Genomic DNA, 16047 nt, shown 5'->3' with positions numbered 1-16047 from the left:
TCTTTTTAGTGAATCTACTTGTATAATAACAGAGTCTAACAGTTTGTTTGTTTTGGTGTGCATTGAGAGCATTTTAGCTATGTTTTCCTTGATAGTATTTAACTGTTCATTACTCTCACTTGCATCTCCAAGTTGTTCCTCGTCTTTTCCTCTGAGGGAAGTCATGCCTTGTTAGAATTGTGTCGCCGCACCACTTTACGAACTGATTGGTTCGCTGTTGTACATAACTGATCGCTCACACTCTCCCAGCTGCTTGGGGATATGTTGGTCTGGTTTCTACATAGAACCACAGTTTGTCGGTACAAAACGGAGGTACTGACACCCCATGTATCCTATCGGTACGCACATGCACCTCTTAATGAACTCTTAACTTTTATAATACATATTTAACGCCATCTTTTGTAGGTAAGAGGAAGTAGGAGGCTGGGGTGACATCATGATGATGAGAGAAACAATTAGCAACAGGAACGCTGCAATTAAACCAGACTGATGGCTAGCGTTACCTCACTGGTACCTTAACACCATTAAACCAGACTGATGGTCATCGTTACCTCACTGGTACCTTAACACCATTAAACCAGACTGATGGCTATGTTACCTCACTGGTACCATTAAACCAGAATGATGGTCATCGTTACCTCGCTGGTACCTTAACACCATTAAACCAGACTGATGGCCATCGTTACCTCGCTGGTACCTTAACACCACTAAACCAGACTGATGGCTACTGGTACCATTAAACCAGACTGATGGCTATCGTTACCTCACTGGTACCTTAACACCATTAAACCAGACTGATGGCTATCGTTACCTCACTGGTACCTTAACACCATTAAACCAGACTGATGGCTATCGTTACCTCACTGGTACCTTAACACCATTAAACCAGACTGATGGCTATCGTTACTTCACTGGTACCTTAACACCATTAAACCAGACTGATGGCTATCGGTACCTTAACACCATTAAACCAGACTGATGGCTATCGTTACCTCACTGGTACCTTAACACCATTAAACCAGACTGATGGCTATCGTTACCTCACTGGTACCTTAACACCATTAAACCAGACTGATGGCTATCGTTACCTCGCTGGTACCATTAAACCAGACTGATGGCTATCGTTACTTCGCACCATTAAACCAGACTGATGGCCATCGTTACCTCGCTGGTACCATTAAACCAGACTGATGGCTATCGTTACCTCGCTGGTACCATTAAACCAGACTGATGGCTATCGTTACCTCGCTGGTACCATTAAACCAGACTGATGGCTATCGTTACCTCGCTGGTACCATTAAACCAGACTGATGGCCATCGTTACCTCGCTGGTACCATTAAACCAGACTGATGGCTATCGTTACCTCGCTGGTACCATTAAACCAGACTGATGGCTACTGGTACCATTAAACCAGACTGATGGCCATCGTTACCTCGCTGGTACCATTAAACCAGACTGATGGCACCATTAAACCAGACTGATGGCTATCGTTACCTCGCTGGTACCATTAAACCAGACTGATGGCTATCGTTACCTCGCTGGTACCATTAAACCAGACTGATGGCCATCGTTACCTCGCTGGTACCATTAAACCAGACTGATGGCTACTGGTACCATTAAACCAGACTGATGGCTATCGTTACCTCGCTGGTACCATTAAACCAGACTGATGGCTATCGTTACCTCGCTGGTACCATTAAACCAGACTGATGGCTATCGTTACCTCGCTGGTACCATTAAACCAGACTGATGGCCATCGTTACCTCGCTGGTACCATTAAACCAGACTGATGGCCATCGTTACCTCGCTGGTACCATTAAACCAGACTGATGGCTACTGGTACCATTAAACCAGACTGATGGCCATCGTTACCTCGCTGGTACCATTAAACCAGACTGATGGCCATCGTTACCTCGCTGGTACCATTAAACCAGACTGATGGCTATCGTTACCTCACTGGTACCATTAAACCAGACTGATGGCCATCGTTACCTCGCTGGTACCATTAAACCAGACTGATGGCTATCGTTACCTCGCTGGTACCATTAAACCAGACTGATGGCTACTGGTACCATTAAACCAGACTGATGGCTATCGTTACCTCGCTGGTACCATTAAACCAGACTGATGGCCATCGTTACCTCACTGGTACCATTAAACCAGACTGATGGCTACTGGTACCATTAAACCAGACTGATGGCTACTGGTACCATTAAACCAGACTGATGGCTACTGGTACCATTAAACCAGACTGATGGCTACTGGTACCATTAAACCAGACTGATGGCTATCGTTACCTCGCTGGTACCATTAAACCAGACTGATGGCTACTGGTACCATTAAACCAGACTGATGGCTATCGTTACCTCGCTGGTACCATTAAACCAGACTGATGGCTACTGGTACCATTAAACCAGACTGATGGCTACTGGTACCATTAAACCAGACTGATGGCTACTGGTACCATTAAACCAGACTGATGGCTACTGGTACCATTAAACCAGACTGATGGCTACTGGTACCATTAAACCAGACTGATGGCTACTGGTACCATTAAACCAGACTGATGGCTACTGGTACCATTAAACCAGACTGATGGCTACTGGTACCATTAAACCAGACTGATGGCTACTGGTACCATTAAACCAGACTGATGGCTACTGGTACCATTAAACCAGACTGATGGCTACTGGTACCATTAAACCAGACTGATGGCTACTGGTACCATTAAACCAGACTGATGGCTATCGTTACCTCACTGGTACCATTAAACCAGACTGATGGCTACTGGTACCATTAAACCAGACTGATGGCTACTGTTACCATTAAACCAGACTGATGGCTACTGGTACCATTAAACCAGACTGATGGCTACTGGTACCATTAAACCAGACTGATGGCTACTGGTACCATTAAACCAGACTGATGGCTATCGTTACCTCACTGGTACCATTAAACCAGACTGATGGCTACTGGTACCATTAAACCAGACAGATGGCTACTGGTACCATTAAACCAGACTGATGGCTACTGGTACCATTAAACCAGACTGATGACTATCGTTACCTCACTGGTACCATTAAACCAGACTGATGGCTACTGGTACCATTAAACCAGACTGATGGCTACTGGTACCATTAAACCAGACTGATGGCTATCGTTACCTCACTGGTACCATTAAACCAGACTGATGGCTACTGGTACCATTAAACCAGACTGATGGCTACTGGTACCATTAAACCAGACTGATGGCTACTGGTACCATTAAACCAGACTGATGACTATCGTTACCTCACTGGAACCATTAAACCAGACTGATGGCTACTGGTACCATTAAACCAGACTGATGGCCATCGTTACCTCACTGGTACCATTAAACCAGACTGATGGCTACTGGTACCATTAAACCAGACTGATGGCCATCGTTACCTCACTGGTACCATTAAACCAGACTGATGGCTACTGGTACCATTAAACCAGACTGATGGCTATCGTTACCCTGGCGCTGGTACCAATAAACCAGACTGATGGCCATCGTTACCTCACTGGTACCATTAAACCAGACTGATGGCTACTGGTACCATTAAACCAGACTGATGGCCATCGCTCACTGGTACCATTAAACCAGACTGATGGCTACTGGTACCATTAAACCAGACTGATGGCTATCGTTACCTCGCTGGTACCATTAAACCAGACTGATGGCTACTGGTACCATTAAACCAGACTGATGGCCATCGTTACCTCACTGGTACCATTAAACCAGACTGATGGCTACTGGTACCATTAAACCAGACTGATGGCTACCTCGCTGGTACCAATAAACCAGACTGATGGCCATCTTACTCACTGGTACCATTAAACCAGACTGATGGCTACTGGTACCATTAAACCAGACTGATGGCCATCGTTACCTCACTGGTACCATTAAACCAGACTGATGGCTACTGGTACCATTAAACCAGACTGATGGCTATCGTTACCTCACTGGTACCATTAAACCAGACTGATGGCTACTGGTACCATTAAACCAGACTGATGGCTACCTGGTACCATTAAACCAGACTGATGGCTATCGTTACCTCACTGGTACCATTAAACCAGACTGATGGCTACTGGTACCATTAAACCTGATGGCCACTGGTACCATTAAACCAGACTGATGGCCACTGGTACCATTAAACCAGACTGATGGCTATCTGGTACCATTAAACCAGACTGATGGCTACCATTAAACCAGACTGATGGCTACTGGTACCATTAAACCAGACTGATGGCCATCGTTACCTCGCTGGTACCATTAAACCAGACTGATGACTATCGTTACCTCGCTGGTACCATTAAACCAGACTGATGGCTATCGTTACCTCGCTGGTACCATTAAACCAGACTGATGGCTACTGGTACCATTAAACCAGACTGATGGCTATCGTTACCTCACTGGTACCATTAAACCAGACTGATGGCTACTGGTACCATTAAACCAGACTGATGGCTATCGTTACCTCACTGGTACCATTAAACCAGACTGATGGCCATCGTTACCTCGCTGGTACCATTAAACCAGACTGATGGCTACTGGTACCTCACTGCTACCATTAAACCAAACTGATGGCTATCGTTACCTCGCTGCTACCATTAAACCAGACTGATGGCTACTGGTACCATTAAACCAGACTGATGGCTATCGTTACCTCACTGGTACCATTAAACCAGACTGATGGCTACTGGTACCATTAAACCAGACTGATGGCTACTGGTACCATTAAACCAGACTGATGGGTTACCTCACTGGTACCATTAAACCAGACTGATGGCTACTGGTACCATTAAACCCGACTGATGGCCACTGGTACCATTAAACCAGACTGATGGCCACTGGTACCATTAAACCAGACTGATGGCTACTGGTACCATTAAACCAGACTGATGGCTACTGGTACCATTAAACCAGACTGATGGCTACTGGTACCATTAAACCAGACTGATGGCTACTGGTACCATTAAACCAGACTGATGGCTACTGGTACCATTAAACCAGACTGATGGCTACTGGTACCATTAAACCAGACTGATGGCTACTGGTACCATTAAACCCGACTGATGGCTACTGGTACCATTAAACCAGACTGATGGCTACTGGTACCATTAAACCAGACTGATGGCTACTGGTACCATTAAACCAGACTGATGGCCACTGGTACCATTAAACCCGACTGATGGCTGTTCTTTTGCATTGGATGTGCTGCATACGCCAATGTCGCACTTCTGGTGAAAGGTGGCAGAGCTGGAGCGGTGTTTGTCAGACCACGAGACATGCCGGTCTTCTCACGAAAATGTCTGTAGCGAACAAACGGTTTGGCCCCTCTATGGAAAGATGAGACTCTCGCGAACACGACGGTGTTCTCCGTGTTGCTCTATGACCCCCACAAGTGTCCTGGGACTCGTCGGAAGTCGGCACAGCTGACCTGCCAACTTCTGTCTGTAGCGTCCCAACAGTGTGGGCAACACACTAATATGGAAAGGTGAGACTCTCGCGAACATGTTGAACGTTTTGCTGTAGGACGCCCACAAGAATCACAAGACTCATCTGAAGGTCCCCCGGTACCAGTTTAAAAAAATGAAGGGAATTATATATTAAGAGAGTTTAGTGCCAATAATATATGTTGGTCTATGTAGTGAATCTGTTCTTCAATGCATTTGTACGGGCAAATAGATACAATTCAATTTTTCATCAAATATATATATTTTTTAATACTTCAAGGGCTCTTAAAATTCATAATCAAATGGCTAAATGGGTTTGACATTCTTAAAATAATTCCATATAGCTAGTAGAACTCCTGGTCTAAAGTAGTGCTCCTGCCCTCCAGCTTAGGGAGCAGAACCCAGGATACCAACCAGACTGCCCTCCAGCTTAGGGAGCAGAACCCAGGATACCAACCAGACTGCCCTCCAGCTTAGGGAGCAGAACCCAGGATACCAACCAGACTGCCCTCCAGCTTAGGGAGCAGAACCCAGGATACCAACCAGACTGCCCTCCAGCTGAGGGAGCAGAACCCAGGATGCCAACCAGACTGCCCTCCAGCTTAGGGAGCAGAACCCAGGATACCAACCAGACTGCCCTCCAGCTTAGGGAGCAGAACCCAGGATACCAACCAGACTGCCCTCCAGCTTAGGGAGCAGAACCCAGGATACCAACCAGACTGCCCTCCAGCTGAGGGAGCAGAACCCAGGATGCCAACCAGACTGCCCTCCAGCTGAGGGAGCAGAACCCAGGATGCCAACCAGACTGCCCTCCATCTTAGGGAGCATAACCCAGGATACCAACCAGACTGCCCTCCAGCTTAGGGAGCAGAACCCAGGATGCCAACCAGACTGCCCTCCATCTTAGGGAGCAGAACCCAGGATACCAACCAGACTGCCCTCCAGCTTAGGGAGCAGAACCCAGGATGCCAACCAGACTGCCCTCCAGTTTAGGGAGCAGAACCCAGGATACAAACCAGACTGCCCTCCAGTTTAGGGAGCAGAACCCAGGATACCAACCAGACTGCCCTCCAGTTTAGGGAGCAGAACCCAGGATACCAACCAGACTGCCCTCCAGTTTAGGGAGCAGAACCCAGGATACCAACCAGACTGCCCTCCAGTTTAGGGAGCAGAACCCAGGATACCAACCAGACTGCCCTCCAGCTTAGGGAGCAGAACCCAGGATGCCAACCAGACTGCCCTCCAGCTTAGGGAGCAGAATCCAGGATGCCAACCAGACTGCCCTCCAGCTTAGGGAGCAGAATCCAGGATACCAACCAGACTGCCCTCCAGCTTAGGGAGCAGAACCCAGGATGCCAACCAGACTGCCCTCCAGCTTAGGGAGCAGAACCCAGGATACAAACCAGACTGCCCTCCAGCTTAGGGAGCAGAACCCAGGATGCCAACCAGACTGCCCTTCAGCTTAGGGAGCAGAACCCAGGATGCCAACCAGACTGCCCTTCAGCTTAGGGAGCAGAACCCAGGATGCCAACCAGACTGCCCTCCAGTTTAGGGAGCAGAACCCAGGATACAAACCAGACTGCCCTCCAGCTTAGGGAGCAGAACCCAGGATACCAACCAGACTGCCCTCCAGCTTAGGGAGCAGAACCCAGGATACCAACCAGACTGCTCTCCAGCTTAGGGAGCAGAACCCAGGATACCAACCAGACTGCCCTCCAGTTTAGGGAGCAGAACCCAGGATACCAACTAGACTGCCCTCCAGTTTAGGGAGCAGAACCCAGGATACCAACCAGACTGCCCTCCAGCTTAGGGAGCAGAACCCAGGATACCAACCAGACTGCCCTCCAGCTTAGGGAGCAGAACCCAGGATACCAACCAGACTGCCCTCCAGCTTAGGGAGCAGAACCCAGGATACCAACCAGACTGCTCTCCAGCTTAGGGAGCAGAACCCAGGATGCCAACCAGACTGCCCTCTAGCTTAGGGAGCAGAACCCAGGATGCCAACCAGACTGCCCTCCTCATTAGTTCTGGGTCTCCAGTTTAGGGAGCAGAACCCAGGATGCCAACCAGACTGCTCTCCTCGTTAGTTCTGGGTCTCCAGCTTAGGGAGCAGAACCCAGGATACCAACCAGACTGCCCTCCAGCTTAGGGAGCAGAACCCAGGATACCAACCAGACTGCCCTCCAGCTTAGGGAGCAGAACCCAGGATGCCAACCAGACTGCTCTCCTCATTAGTTCTGGGTCTCCAGCTTAGGGAGCAGAACCCAGGATGCCAACCAGACTGCCCTCCAGCTTAGGGAGCAGAACCCAGGATGCCAACCAGACTGCCCTCCAGCTTAGGGAGCAGAACCCAGGATACCAACCAGACTGCCCTCCAGCTTAGGGAGCAGAACCCAGGATGCCAACCAGACTGCTCTCCTCATTAGTTCTGGGTCTCCAGCTTAGGGAGCAGAACCCAGGATGCCAACCAGACTGCCCTCCAGCTTAGGGAGCAGAACCCAGGATGCCAACCAGACTGCCCTCCAGCTTAGGGAGCAGAACCCAGGATACCAACCAGACTGCCCTCCAGCTTAGGGAGCAGAACCCAGGATGCCAACCAGACTGCTCTCCTCATTAGTTCTGGGTCTCCAGTTTAGGGAGCAGAACCCAGGATGCCAACCAGACTGCTCTCCTCATTAGTTCTCGGTCTCCAGTTTAGGGAGCAGAACCCAGGATACCAACCAGACTGCCCTCCAGTTTAGGGAGCAGAACCCAGGATACCAACCAGACTGCACTCCAGCTTAGGGAGCAGAACCCAGGATACCAACCAGACTGCCCTCCAGCTTAGGGAGCAGAACCCAGGATACCAACCAGACTGCCCTCCAGTTTAGGGAGCAGAACCCAGGATACAAACCAGACTGCCCTCCAGCTTAGGGAGCAGAACCCAGGATACCAACCAGACTGCCCTCCAGCTTAGGGAGCAGAACCCAGGATACCAACCAGACTGCCCTCCAGTTTAGGGAGCAGAACCCAGGATACCAACCAGACTGCCCTCCAGCTTAGGGAGCAGAACCCAGGATACCAACCAGACTGCCCTCCAGCTTAGGGAGCAGAACCCAGGATACCAACCAGACTGCCCTCCAGCTTAGGGAGCAGAACCCAGGATACCAACCAGACTGCCCTCCTCATTAGTTCTGGGTCTCCAGCTTAGGGAGCAGAACCCAGGATACCAACCAGACTGCCCTCCAGCTTAGGGAGCAGAACCCAGGATACCAACCAGACTGCCCTCCAGCTTAGGGAGCAGAACCCAGGATACCAACCAGACTGCCCTCCAGCTTAGGGAGCAGAACCCAGGATACCAACCAGACTGCCCTCCAGCTTAGGGAGCAGAACCCAGGATACCAACCAGACTGCCCTCCAGCTGAGGGAGCAGAACCCAGGATACCAACCAGACTGCCCTCCAGCTTAGGGAGCAGAACCCAGGATACCAACCAGACTGCCCTCCAGCTTAGGGAGCAGAACCCAGGATACCAACCAGACTGCCCTCCAGTTTAGGGAGCAGAACCCAGGATACCAACCAGACTGCCCTCCAGCTTAGGGAGCAGAACCCAGGATACCAACCAGACTGCCCTCCTCATTAGTTATGGGTCTCCTGCTTCTTCAGGGCCAGGAGTCTTTCCCATCCACCTGAGTTTCTCCTGGCCAGGTGCTGCTTAGCAGATAGTTAGTGCATCAATACCTTGGTAAATGTCACTGAAAAGACACAGTAACCTTCCTCTTGTCCACCCTACCCTGTTACTGTTACCCACCTGCCATCAGACCTACTCCCACCCTGCACCACTACCCACCCCTGCCGTCTGATCCTACCCCCAATCCCACCCCGGTCCTCCACTCCACCCACCCCTGCCGTCTGATCCTACCCCCAATCCCACCCCGGTCCTCCACTCCACCCACCCCTGCCGTCTGATCCTACCCCCAATCCCACCCCGGTCCTCCACTCCACTCACCCCTGCCGTCGGAGCTCTCGCTGGCCCTCCTGCGGTGCCTGTTGTTGGGGTTGAGCATGGTGATGTAACCACACTGGTGCTCCAGATCCACCTTCTCCCTCAGCAGCAGCAGGGCCTTGTGGACACACATGTTGGAGGAGGAGAACTCTGTGGGGGGGGGCAGAAAGGGTTCAACTAGGTTTACGCAGAAATATTTGTACATCAACTCTTACATGTGATACTTCTAACGTGCCACTTCTTGTAGTCAACCAAATTCAACAGAAGAGAGGGCTTGAGAAAGCAACAGGTCGCTGACTTGATTATCAGATATGATCATCAGTTCTGCAGGCTCAGATACAAGTGCCTTGCGAAAGTATTCGGCCCCCTTGAACTTTGCGACCTTTTGCCACATTTCAGGATTCAAACACAAAGATATAAATCTGAATTATTCTGTGAAGAATCAACAACAAGTGGGACACAATCATGAAGTGGAACGACATTTATTGGATATTTCAAACTTTTTTAACAAATCAAAAACTGAAAAAATTGGGCGTGCAAAATTATTCAGCCCCTTTACTTTCAGTGCAGCAAACTCTCTCCAGAAGTTCAGTGAGGATCTCTGAATGATCCAATGTTGTTCCACTTCATGATTGTGTCCCACTTGTTGAAAATCACAAAAAAATACAGTTTTATATCTTTATGTTTGAAGCCTGAAACGTGGCAAAAGGTCGCAAAGTTCAAGGGGGCCGAATACTTTCACAAGGCACTGTAGATAGCAGTGCATCAACTACAGCAGCTTGAGAACCAGCTACCTCCTTTGAGATCCTCCCGGTCAAACGGGAAGGGGACGTGAACTGTCTCTCCATGACCCTGCAGCCCATGGCCCTGTGGACCCAGAGAGACTTACGTTACAAACCTGTGGTTAAATTAGATATATTTTTATTTAACCTTTATTTAACTAGGCAGGTCAGTGAAGAACACATTTTTATTTACAATGACTGCCTACACCGGCCAAACTCGGACAACGCTGGGCCAATTCTGCGCCGCCCTATGGGACTCCCGATCACGGCCGGTTGTGATACAGCCTGGAATCGAACCAGGCTGTCTGTAGTGATGCCTCTAGCACTGAGATGTAGTACCTTAGACCGCTGAACCAGGGTCTTAAAACGCCTCTAGCACTGAGATGCAGAACCTTAGACCACTGTGATACAGCCTGGAATCGAACCAGGCTGTCTGTAGTGATGCCTCTCGCACTGAGATGCATAGCCTTAGACCACTGCACCACTCGGGTGTGTATGTGTCTCTTACCTGTATGAGTACAGCGGAGTGTGTGAGGGCGTCATTGAGCATGGTCAGCACGTTAGACGAAGGTACCACACCAGGGTCGTGACCCCAGGAAGTGATCAGCAACCTGTCATAGACCTGGAACTCATACAACATATTAATCACCAGGGATCCTCACAACCAGAGAAACTGTATTTTGATGCAATAATTGGTTTACTGGAGTTGGTCTTTCTGATGACAGGTAGAAGGCTTAACAGCAAGGACCAGTGGTCTCCCAGACAGAGATAAAGCCAAGTCCGAGACTAAGGCCAAGTCCGAGACTAAGGCCAAGTCCGAGACTAAGGCCAAGTCCGAGACTAAGGCCAAGTCCGAGACTAAGGCCAAGTCCGAGACTAAGGCCAAGTCCGAGACTAAGGCCAAGTCCGAGACTAAGGCCAAGTCCGAGACTAAGGCCAAGTCCGAGACTAAGGCCAAGTCCGAGACTAAGGCCAAGTCCGAGACTAAGGCCAAGTCCGAGACTAAGGCCAAGTCCGAGACTAAGACCAAGTCCGAGACTAAGGCCAAGTCCGAGACTAAGACCAAGTCCGAGACTAAGGCCAAGTCCGAGACTAAGGCAGAAGTTCTCCTTTGAATTATATTTTTAGTCCAAGACAAAGATTAATGTATGTCTGTGAAACCAGTCCACAGAATATTGGACAGTTAAAACTGACCTGGAAGCAGTCTGGTAGTTTCTATAGACTGACCTGGAAGCAGTCTGGTAGTTTCTATAGACTGACCTGAAAGCAGTCTGGTAGTTTCTATAGACTGACCTGAAAGCAGTCTGGTAGTTTCTATAGACTGACCTGGAAGCAGTCTGGTAGTTTCTATAGACTGACCTGGAAGCAGTCTGGTAGTTTCTATAGACTGACCTGAAAGCAGTCTGGTAGTTTCTATAGACTGACCTGGAAGCAGTCTGGTAGTTTCTATAGACTGACCTGAAAGCAGTCTGGTAGTTTCTATAGACTGACCTGGAAGCAGTCTGGTAGTTTCTATAGACTGACCTGGAAGCAGTCTGGTAGTTTCTATAGACTGACCTGGAAGCAGTCTGGTAGTTTCTATAGACTGACCTGGAAGCAGTCTGGTAGTTTCTATAGACTGACCTGGAAGCAGTCTGGTAGTTTCTATAGACTGACCTGGAAGCAGTCTGGTAGTTTCTATAGACTGACCTGGAAGATATCTGGTAGTTTCCGGAGCCTGGAGCCCTTGGACAGCAGCAGGGAGGGAGGACCCTGGCCCGTCACATGGTACAGATAGAGCTTGAACCAGATGGAGCTCACCTCGGGGATGGCTGGCCCAATGTGCTGCAAGGGGAACAACAACAAGGATGGGGTCAGCTCAGTGTTCAATTAGCTGGAGCCAGCCAAGGATGGGGTCAGCTCAGAGTTCAATTAGCTGGAGCCAGCCAAGGATGGGGTCAGCTCAGTGTTCAATTAGCTGGAGCCAGCCAAGGATCTGGTAGTCAGAGTTCAATTAGCTGGAGCCAGCCAAGGATGGGGTCAGCTCAGTGTTCAATTAGCTGGAGCCAGCCAAGGATGGGGGTCAGCTCAGTGTTCAATTAGCTGGAGCCAGCCAAGGATGGGCTGGAGCCAGCCAAGGATGGGTCAGCTCAGTGTTCAATTAGCTGGAGCCAGCCAAGGATGGGGTCAGCTCAGTGTTCAATTAGCTGGAGCCAGCCAAGGATGGGGTCAGCTCAGAGTTCAATTAGCTGGAGCCAGCCAAGGATGGGGTCAGCTCAGTGTTCAATTAGCTGGAGCCAGCCAAGGATGGGGTCAGCTCAGTGTTCAATTAGCTGGAGCCAGCCAAGGATGGGGTCAGCTCAGAGTTCAATTAGCTGGAGCCAGCCAAGGATGGGGTCAGCTCAGTGTTCAATTAGCTGGAGCCAGCCAAGGATGGGGTCAGCTCAGAGTTCAATTAGCTGGAGCCAGCCAAGGATGGGGTCAGCTCAGAGTTCAATTAGCTGGAGCCAGCCAAGGATGGGGTCAGCTCAGTGTTCAATTAGCTGGAGCCAGCCAAGGATGGGGTCAGCTCAGTGTTCAATTAGCTGGAGCCAGCCAAGGATGGGGTCAGCTCAGAGTTCAATTAGCTGGAGCCAGCCAAGGATGGGGTCAGCTCAGTGTTCAATTAGCTGGAGCCAGCCAAGGATGGGGTCAGCTCAGTGTTCAATTAGCTGGAGCCAGATCCTCCCTCCTGACTGGTACTGATCCTCCCTCCTGACTGGTGCTGATCCTCCCTCCTGACTGGTGCTGATCCTCCCTCCTGACTGGTGCTGATCCTCCCTCCTGACTGGTGCTGATCCTCCCTCCTGACTGGTGCTGATCCTCCCTCCTGACTGGTGCTGATCCTCCCTCCTGACTGGTGCTGATCCTCCCTCCTGACTGGTACTGATCCTCCCTCCTGACTGGTGCTGATCCTCCCTCCTGACTGGTGCTGATCCTCCCTCCTGACTGGTGCTGATCCTCCCTCCTGACTGGTGCTGATCCTCCCTCCTGACTGGTGCTGATCCTCCCTCCTGACTGGTACTGATCCTCCCTCCTGACTGGTACTGATCCTCCCTCCTGACTGGTACTGATCCTCCCTCCTGACTGGTACTGATCCTCCCTCCTGACTGGTACTGATCCTCCCTCCTGACTGGTACTGATCCTCCCTCCTGACTGGTACTGATCCTCCCTCCTGACTGGTACTGATCCTCCCTCCTGACTGGTACTGATCCTCCCTCCTGACTGGTGCTGATCCTCCCTCCTGACTGGTGCTGATCCTCCCTCCTGACTGGTGCTGATCCTCCCTCCTGACTGGTACTGATCCTCCCTCCTGACTGGTACTGATCCTCCCTCCTGACTGGTGCTGATCCTCCCTCCTGACTGGTGCTGATCCTCCCTCCTGACTGGTACTGATCCTCCCTCCTGACTGGTACTGATCCTCCCTCCTGACTGGTACTGATCCTCCCTCCTGACTGGTACTGATCCTCCCTCCTGACTGGTACTGATCCTCCCTCCTGACTGGTACTGATCCTCCCTCCTGACTGGTACTGATCCTCCCTCCTGACTGGTGCTGATCCTCCCTCCTGACTGGTGCTGATCCTCCCTCCTGACTGGTGCTGATCCTCCTCCTGACTGGTGCTGATCCTCCCTCCTGACTGGTGCTGATCCTCCCTCCTGACTGGTACTGATCCTCCCTCCTGACTGGTACTGATCCTCCCTCCTGACTGGTACTGATCCTCCCTCCTGACTGGTGCTGATCCTCCCTCCTGACTGGTGCTGATCCTCCCTCCTGACTGGTGCTGATCCTCCCTCCTGACTGGTGCTGATCCTCCCTCCTGACTGGTGCTGATCCTCCCTCCTGACTGGTGCTGATCCTCCCTCCTGACTGGTGCTGATCCTCCCTCCTGACTGGTGCTGATCCTCCCTCCTGACTGGTGCTGATCCTCCCTCCTGACTGGTACTGATCCTCCCTCCTGACTGGTACTGATCCTCCCTCCTGACTGGTACTGATCCTCCCTCCTGACTGGTACTGATCCTCCCTCCTGACTGGTACTGATCCTCCCTCCTGACTGGTACTGATCCTCCCTCCTGACTGGTACTGATCCTCCCTCCTGACTGGTACTGATCCTCCCTCCTGACTGGTACTGATCCTCCCTCCTGACTGGTGCTGATCCTCCCTCCTGACTGGTGCTGATCCTCCCTCCTGACTGGTGCTGATCCTCCCTCCTGACTGGTGCTGATCCTCCCTCCTGACTGGTGCTGATCCTCCCTCCTGACTGGTACTGATCCTCCCTCCTGACTGGTACTGATCCTCCCTCCTGACTGGTGCTGATCCTCCCTCCTGACTGGTGCTGATCCTCCCTCCTGACTGGTGCTGATCCTCCCTCCTGACTGGTGCTGATCCTCCCTCCTGACTGGTACTGATCCTCCGTCCTGACTGGTACTGATCCTCCTCCTGACTGGTGCTGATCCTCCCTCCTGACTGGTGCTGATCCTCCCTCCTGACTGGTGCTGATCCTCCCTCCTGACTGGTGCTGATCCTCCCTCCTGACTGGTGCTGATCCTCCCTCCTGACTGGTGCTGATCCTCCCTCCTGACTGGTGCTGATCCTCCCTCCTGACTGGTGCTGATCCTCCCTCCTGACTGGTGCTGATCCTCCCTCCTGACTGGTGCTGATCCTCCCTCCTGACTGGTGCTGATCCTCCCTCCTGACTGGTGCTGATCCTCCCTCCTGACTGGTACTGATCCTCCCTCATGACTGGTGCTGATCCTCCCTCCTGACTGGTGCTGATCCTCCCTCCTGACTGGTGCTGATCCTCCCTCCTGACTGGTACTGATCCTCCCTCCTGACTGGTACTGATCCTCCCTCCTGACTGGTACTGATCCTCCCTCCTGACTGGTACTGATCCTCCCTCCTGACTGGTACTGATCCTCCCTCCTGACTGGTACTGATCCTCCCTCCTGACTGGTACTGATCCTCCCTCCTGACTGGTACTGATCCTCCCTCCTGACTGGTACTGATCCTCCCTCCTGACTGGTACTGATCCTCCCTCCTGACTGGTACTGATCCTCCCTCCTGACTGGTACTGATCCTCCCTCCTGACTGGTACTGATCCTCCCTCCTGACTGGTGCTGATCCTCCCTCCTGACTGGTGCTGATACTCCCTCCTGACTGGTGCTGATCCTCCCTCCTGACTGGTGCTGATCCTCCCTCCTGACTGGTGCTGATCCTCCCTCCTGACTGGTGCTGATCCTCCCTCCTGACTGGTGCTGATCCTCCCTCCTGACTGGTGCTGATCCTCCCTCCTGACTGGTGCTGATCCTCCCTCCTGACTGGTACTGATCCTCCCTCCTGACTGGTACTGATCCTCCCTCCTGACTGGTACTGATCCTCCCTCCTGACTGGTACTGATCCTCCCTCCTGACTGGTGCTGATACTCCCTCCTGACTGGTGCTGATCCTCCCTCCTGACTGGTACTGATCCTCCCTCCTGACTGGTGCTGATCCTCCCTCCTGACTGGTGCTGATCCTCCCTCCTGACTGTTACTGATCCTCCCTCCTGACTGGTACTGATCCTCCCTCCTGACTGTTACTGATCCTCCCTCCTGACTGGTGCTGATCCTCCCTCCTGACTGGTACTGATCCTCCCTCCTGACTGGTACTGATCCTCCCTCCTGACTGGTACTGATCCTCCCTCCTGACTGGTACTGATCCTCCCTCCTGACTGGTGCTGATCCTCCCTCCTGACTGGTGCTGATCCTCCCTCCTGACTGGTACTGATCCTCCCTCCTGACTG

General features: G+C 51.5%; 1 protein-coding gene across 1 annotated transcript in view; it reads right to left on the bottom strand.

The window, feature by feature from the left end:
- Positions 1-16047, bottom strand: part of LOC118382164 (protein FAM91A1) — a 129209-nt gene that overhangs the window by 32666 nt on the left and 80496 nt on the right. Inside the window, exons 17-20 of the mRNA XM_052473170.1 lie at positions 11940-12074; positions 10759-10872; positions 10263-10335; positions 9472-9618 (exon numbers count right to left, since the gene is read on the bottom strand). Of these exons, the coding sequence (XP_052329130.1) occupies positions 9472-9618; positions 10263-10335; positions 10759-10872; positions 11940-12074 (469 nt within the window). The remainder of the gene's footprint in view (positions 1-9471; positions 9619-10262; positions 10336-10758; positions 10873-11939; positions 12075-16047) is intronic.

The sequence above is a fragment of the Oncorhynchus keta genome, chromosome 20, assembly GCF_023373465.1.
Source record: "Oncorhynchus keta strain PuntledgeMale-10-30-2019 chromosome 20, Oket_V2, whole genome shotgun sequence".
Classification (NCBI taxonomy): domain Eukaryota; kingdom Metazoa; phylum Chordata; class Actinopteri; order Salmoniformes; family Salmonidae; genus Oncorhynchus; species Oncorhynchus keta.
The sequence above is the reverse complement of the archived record's forward strand: the minus strand, read 5'-3'. Positions and strand labels throughout refer to the sequence as shown.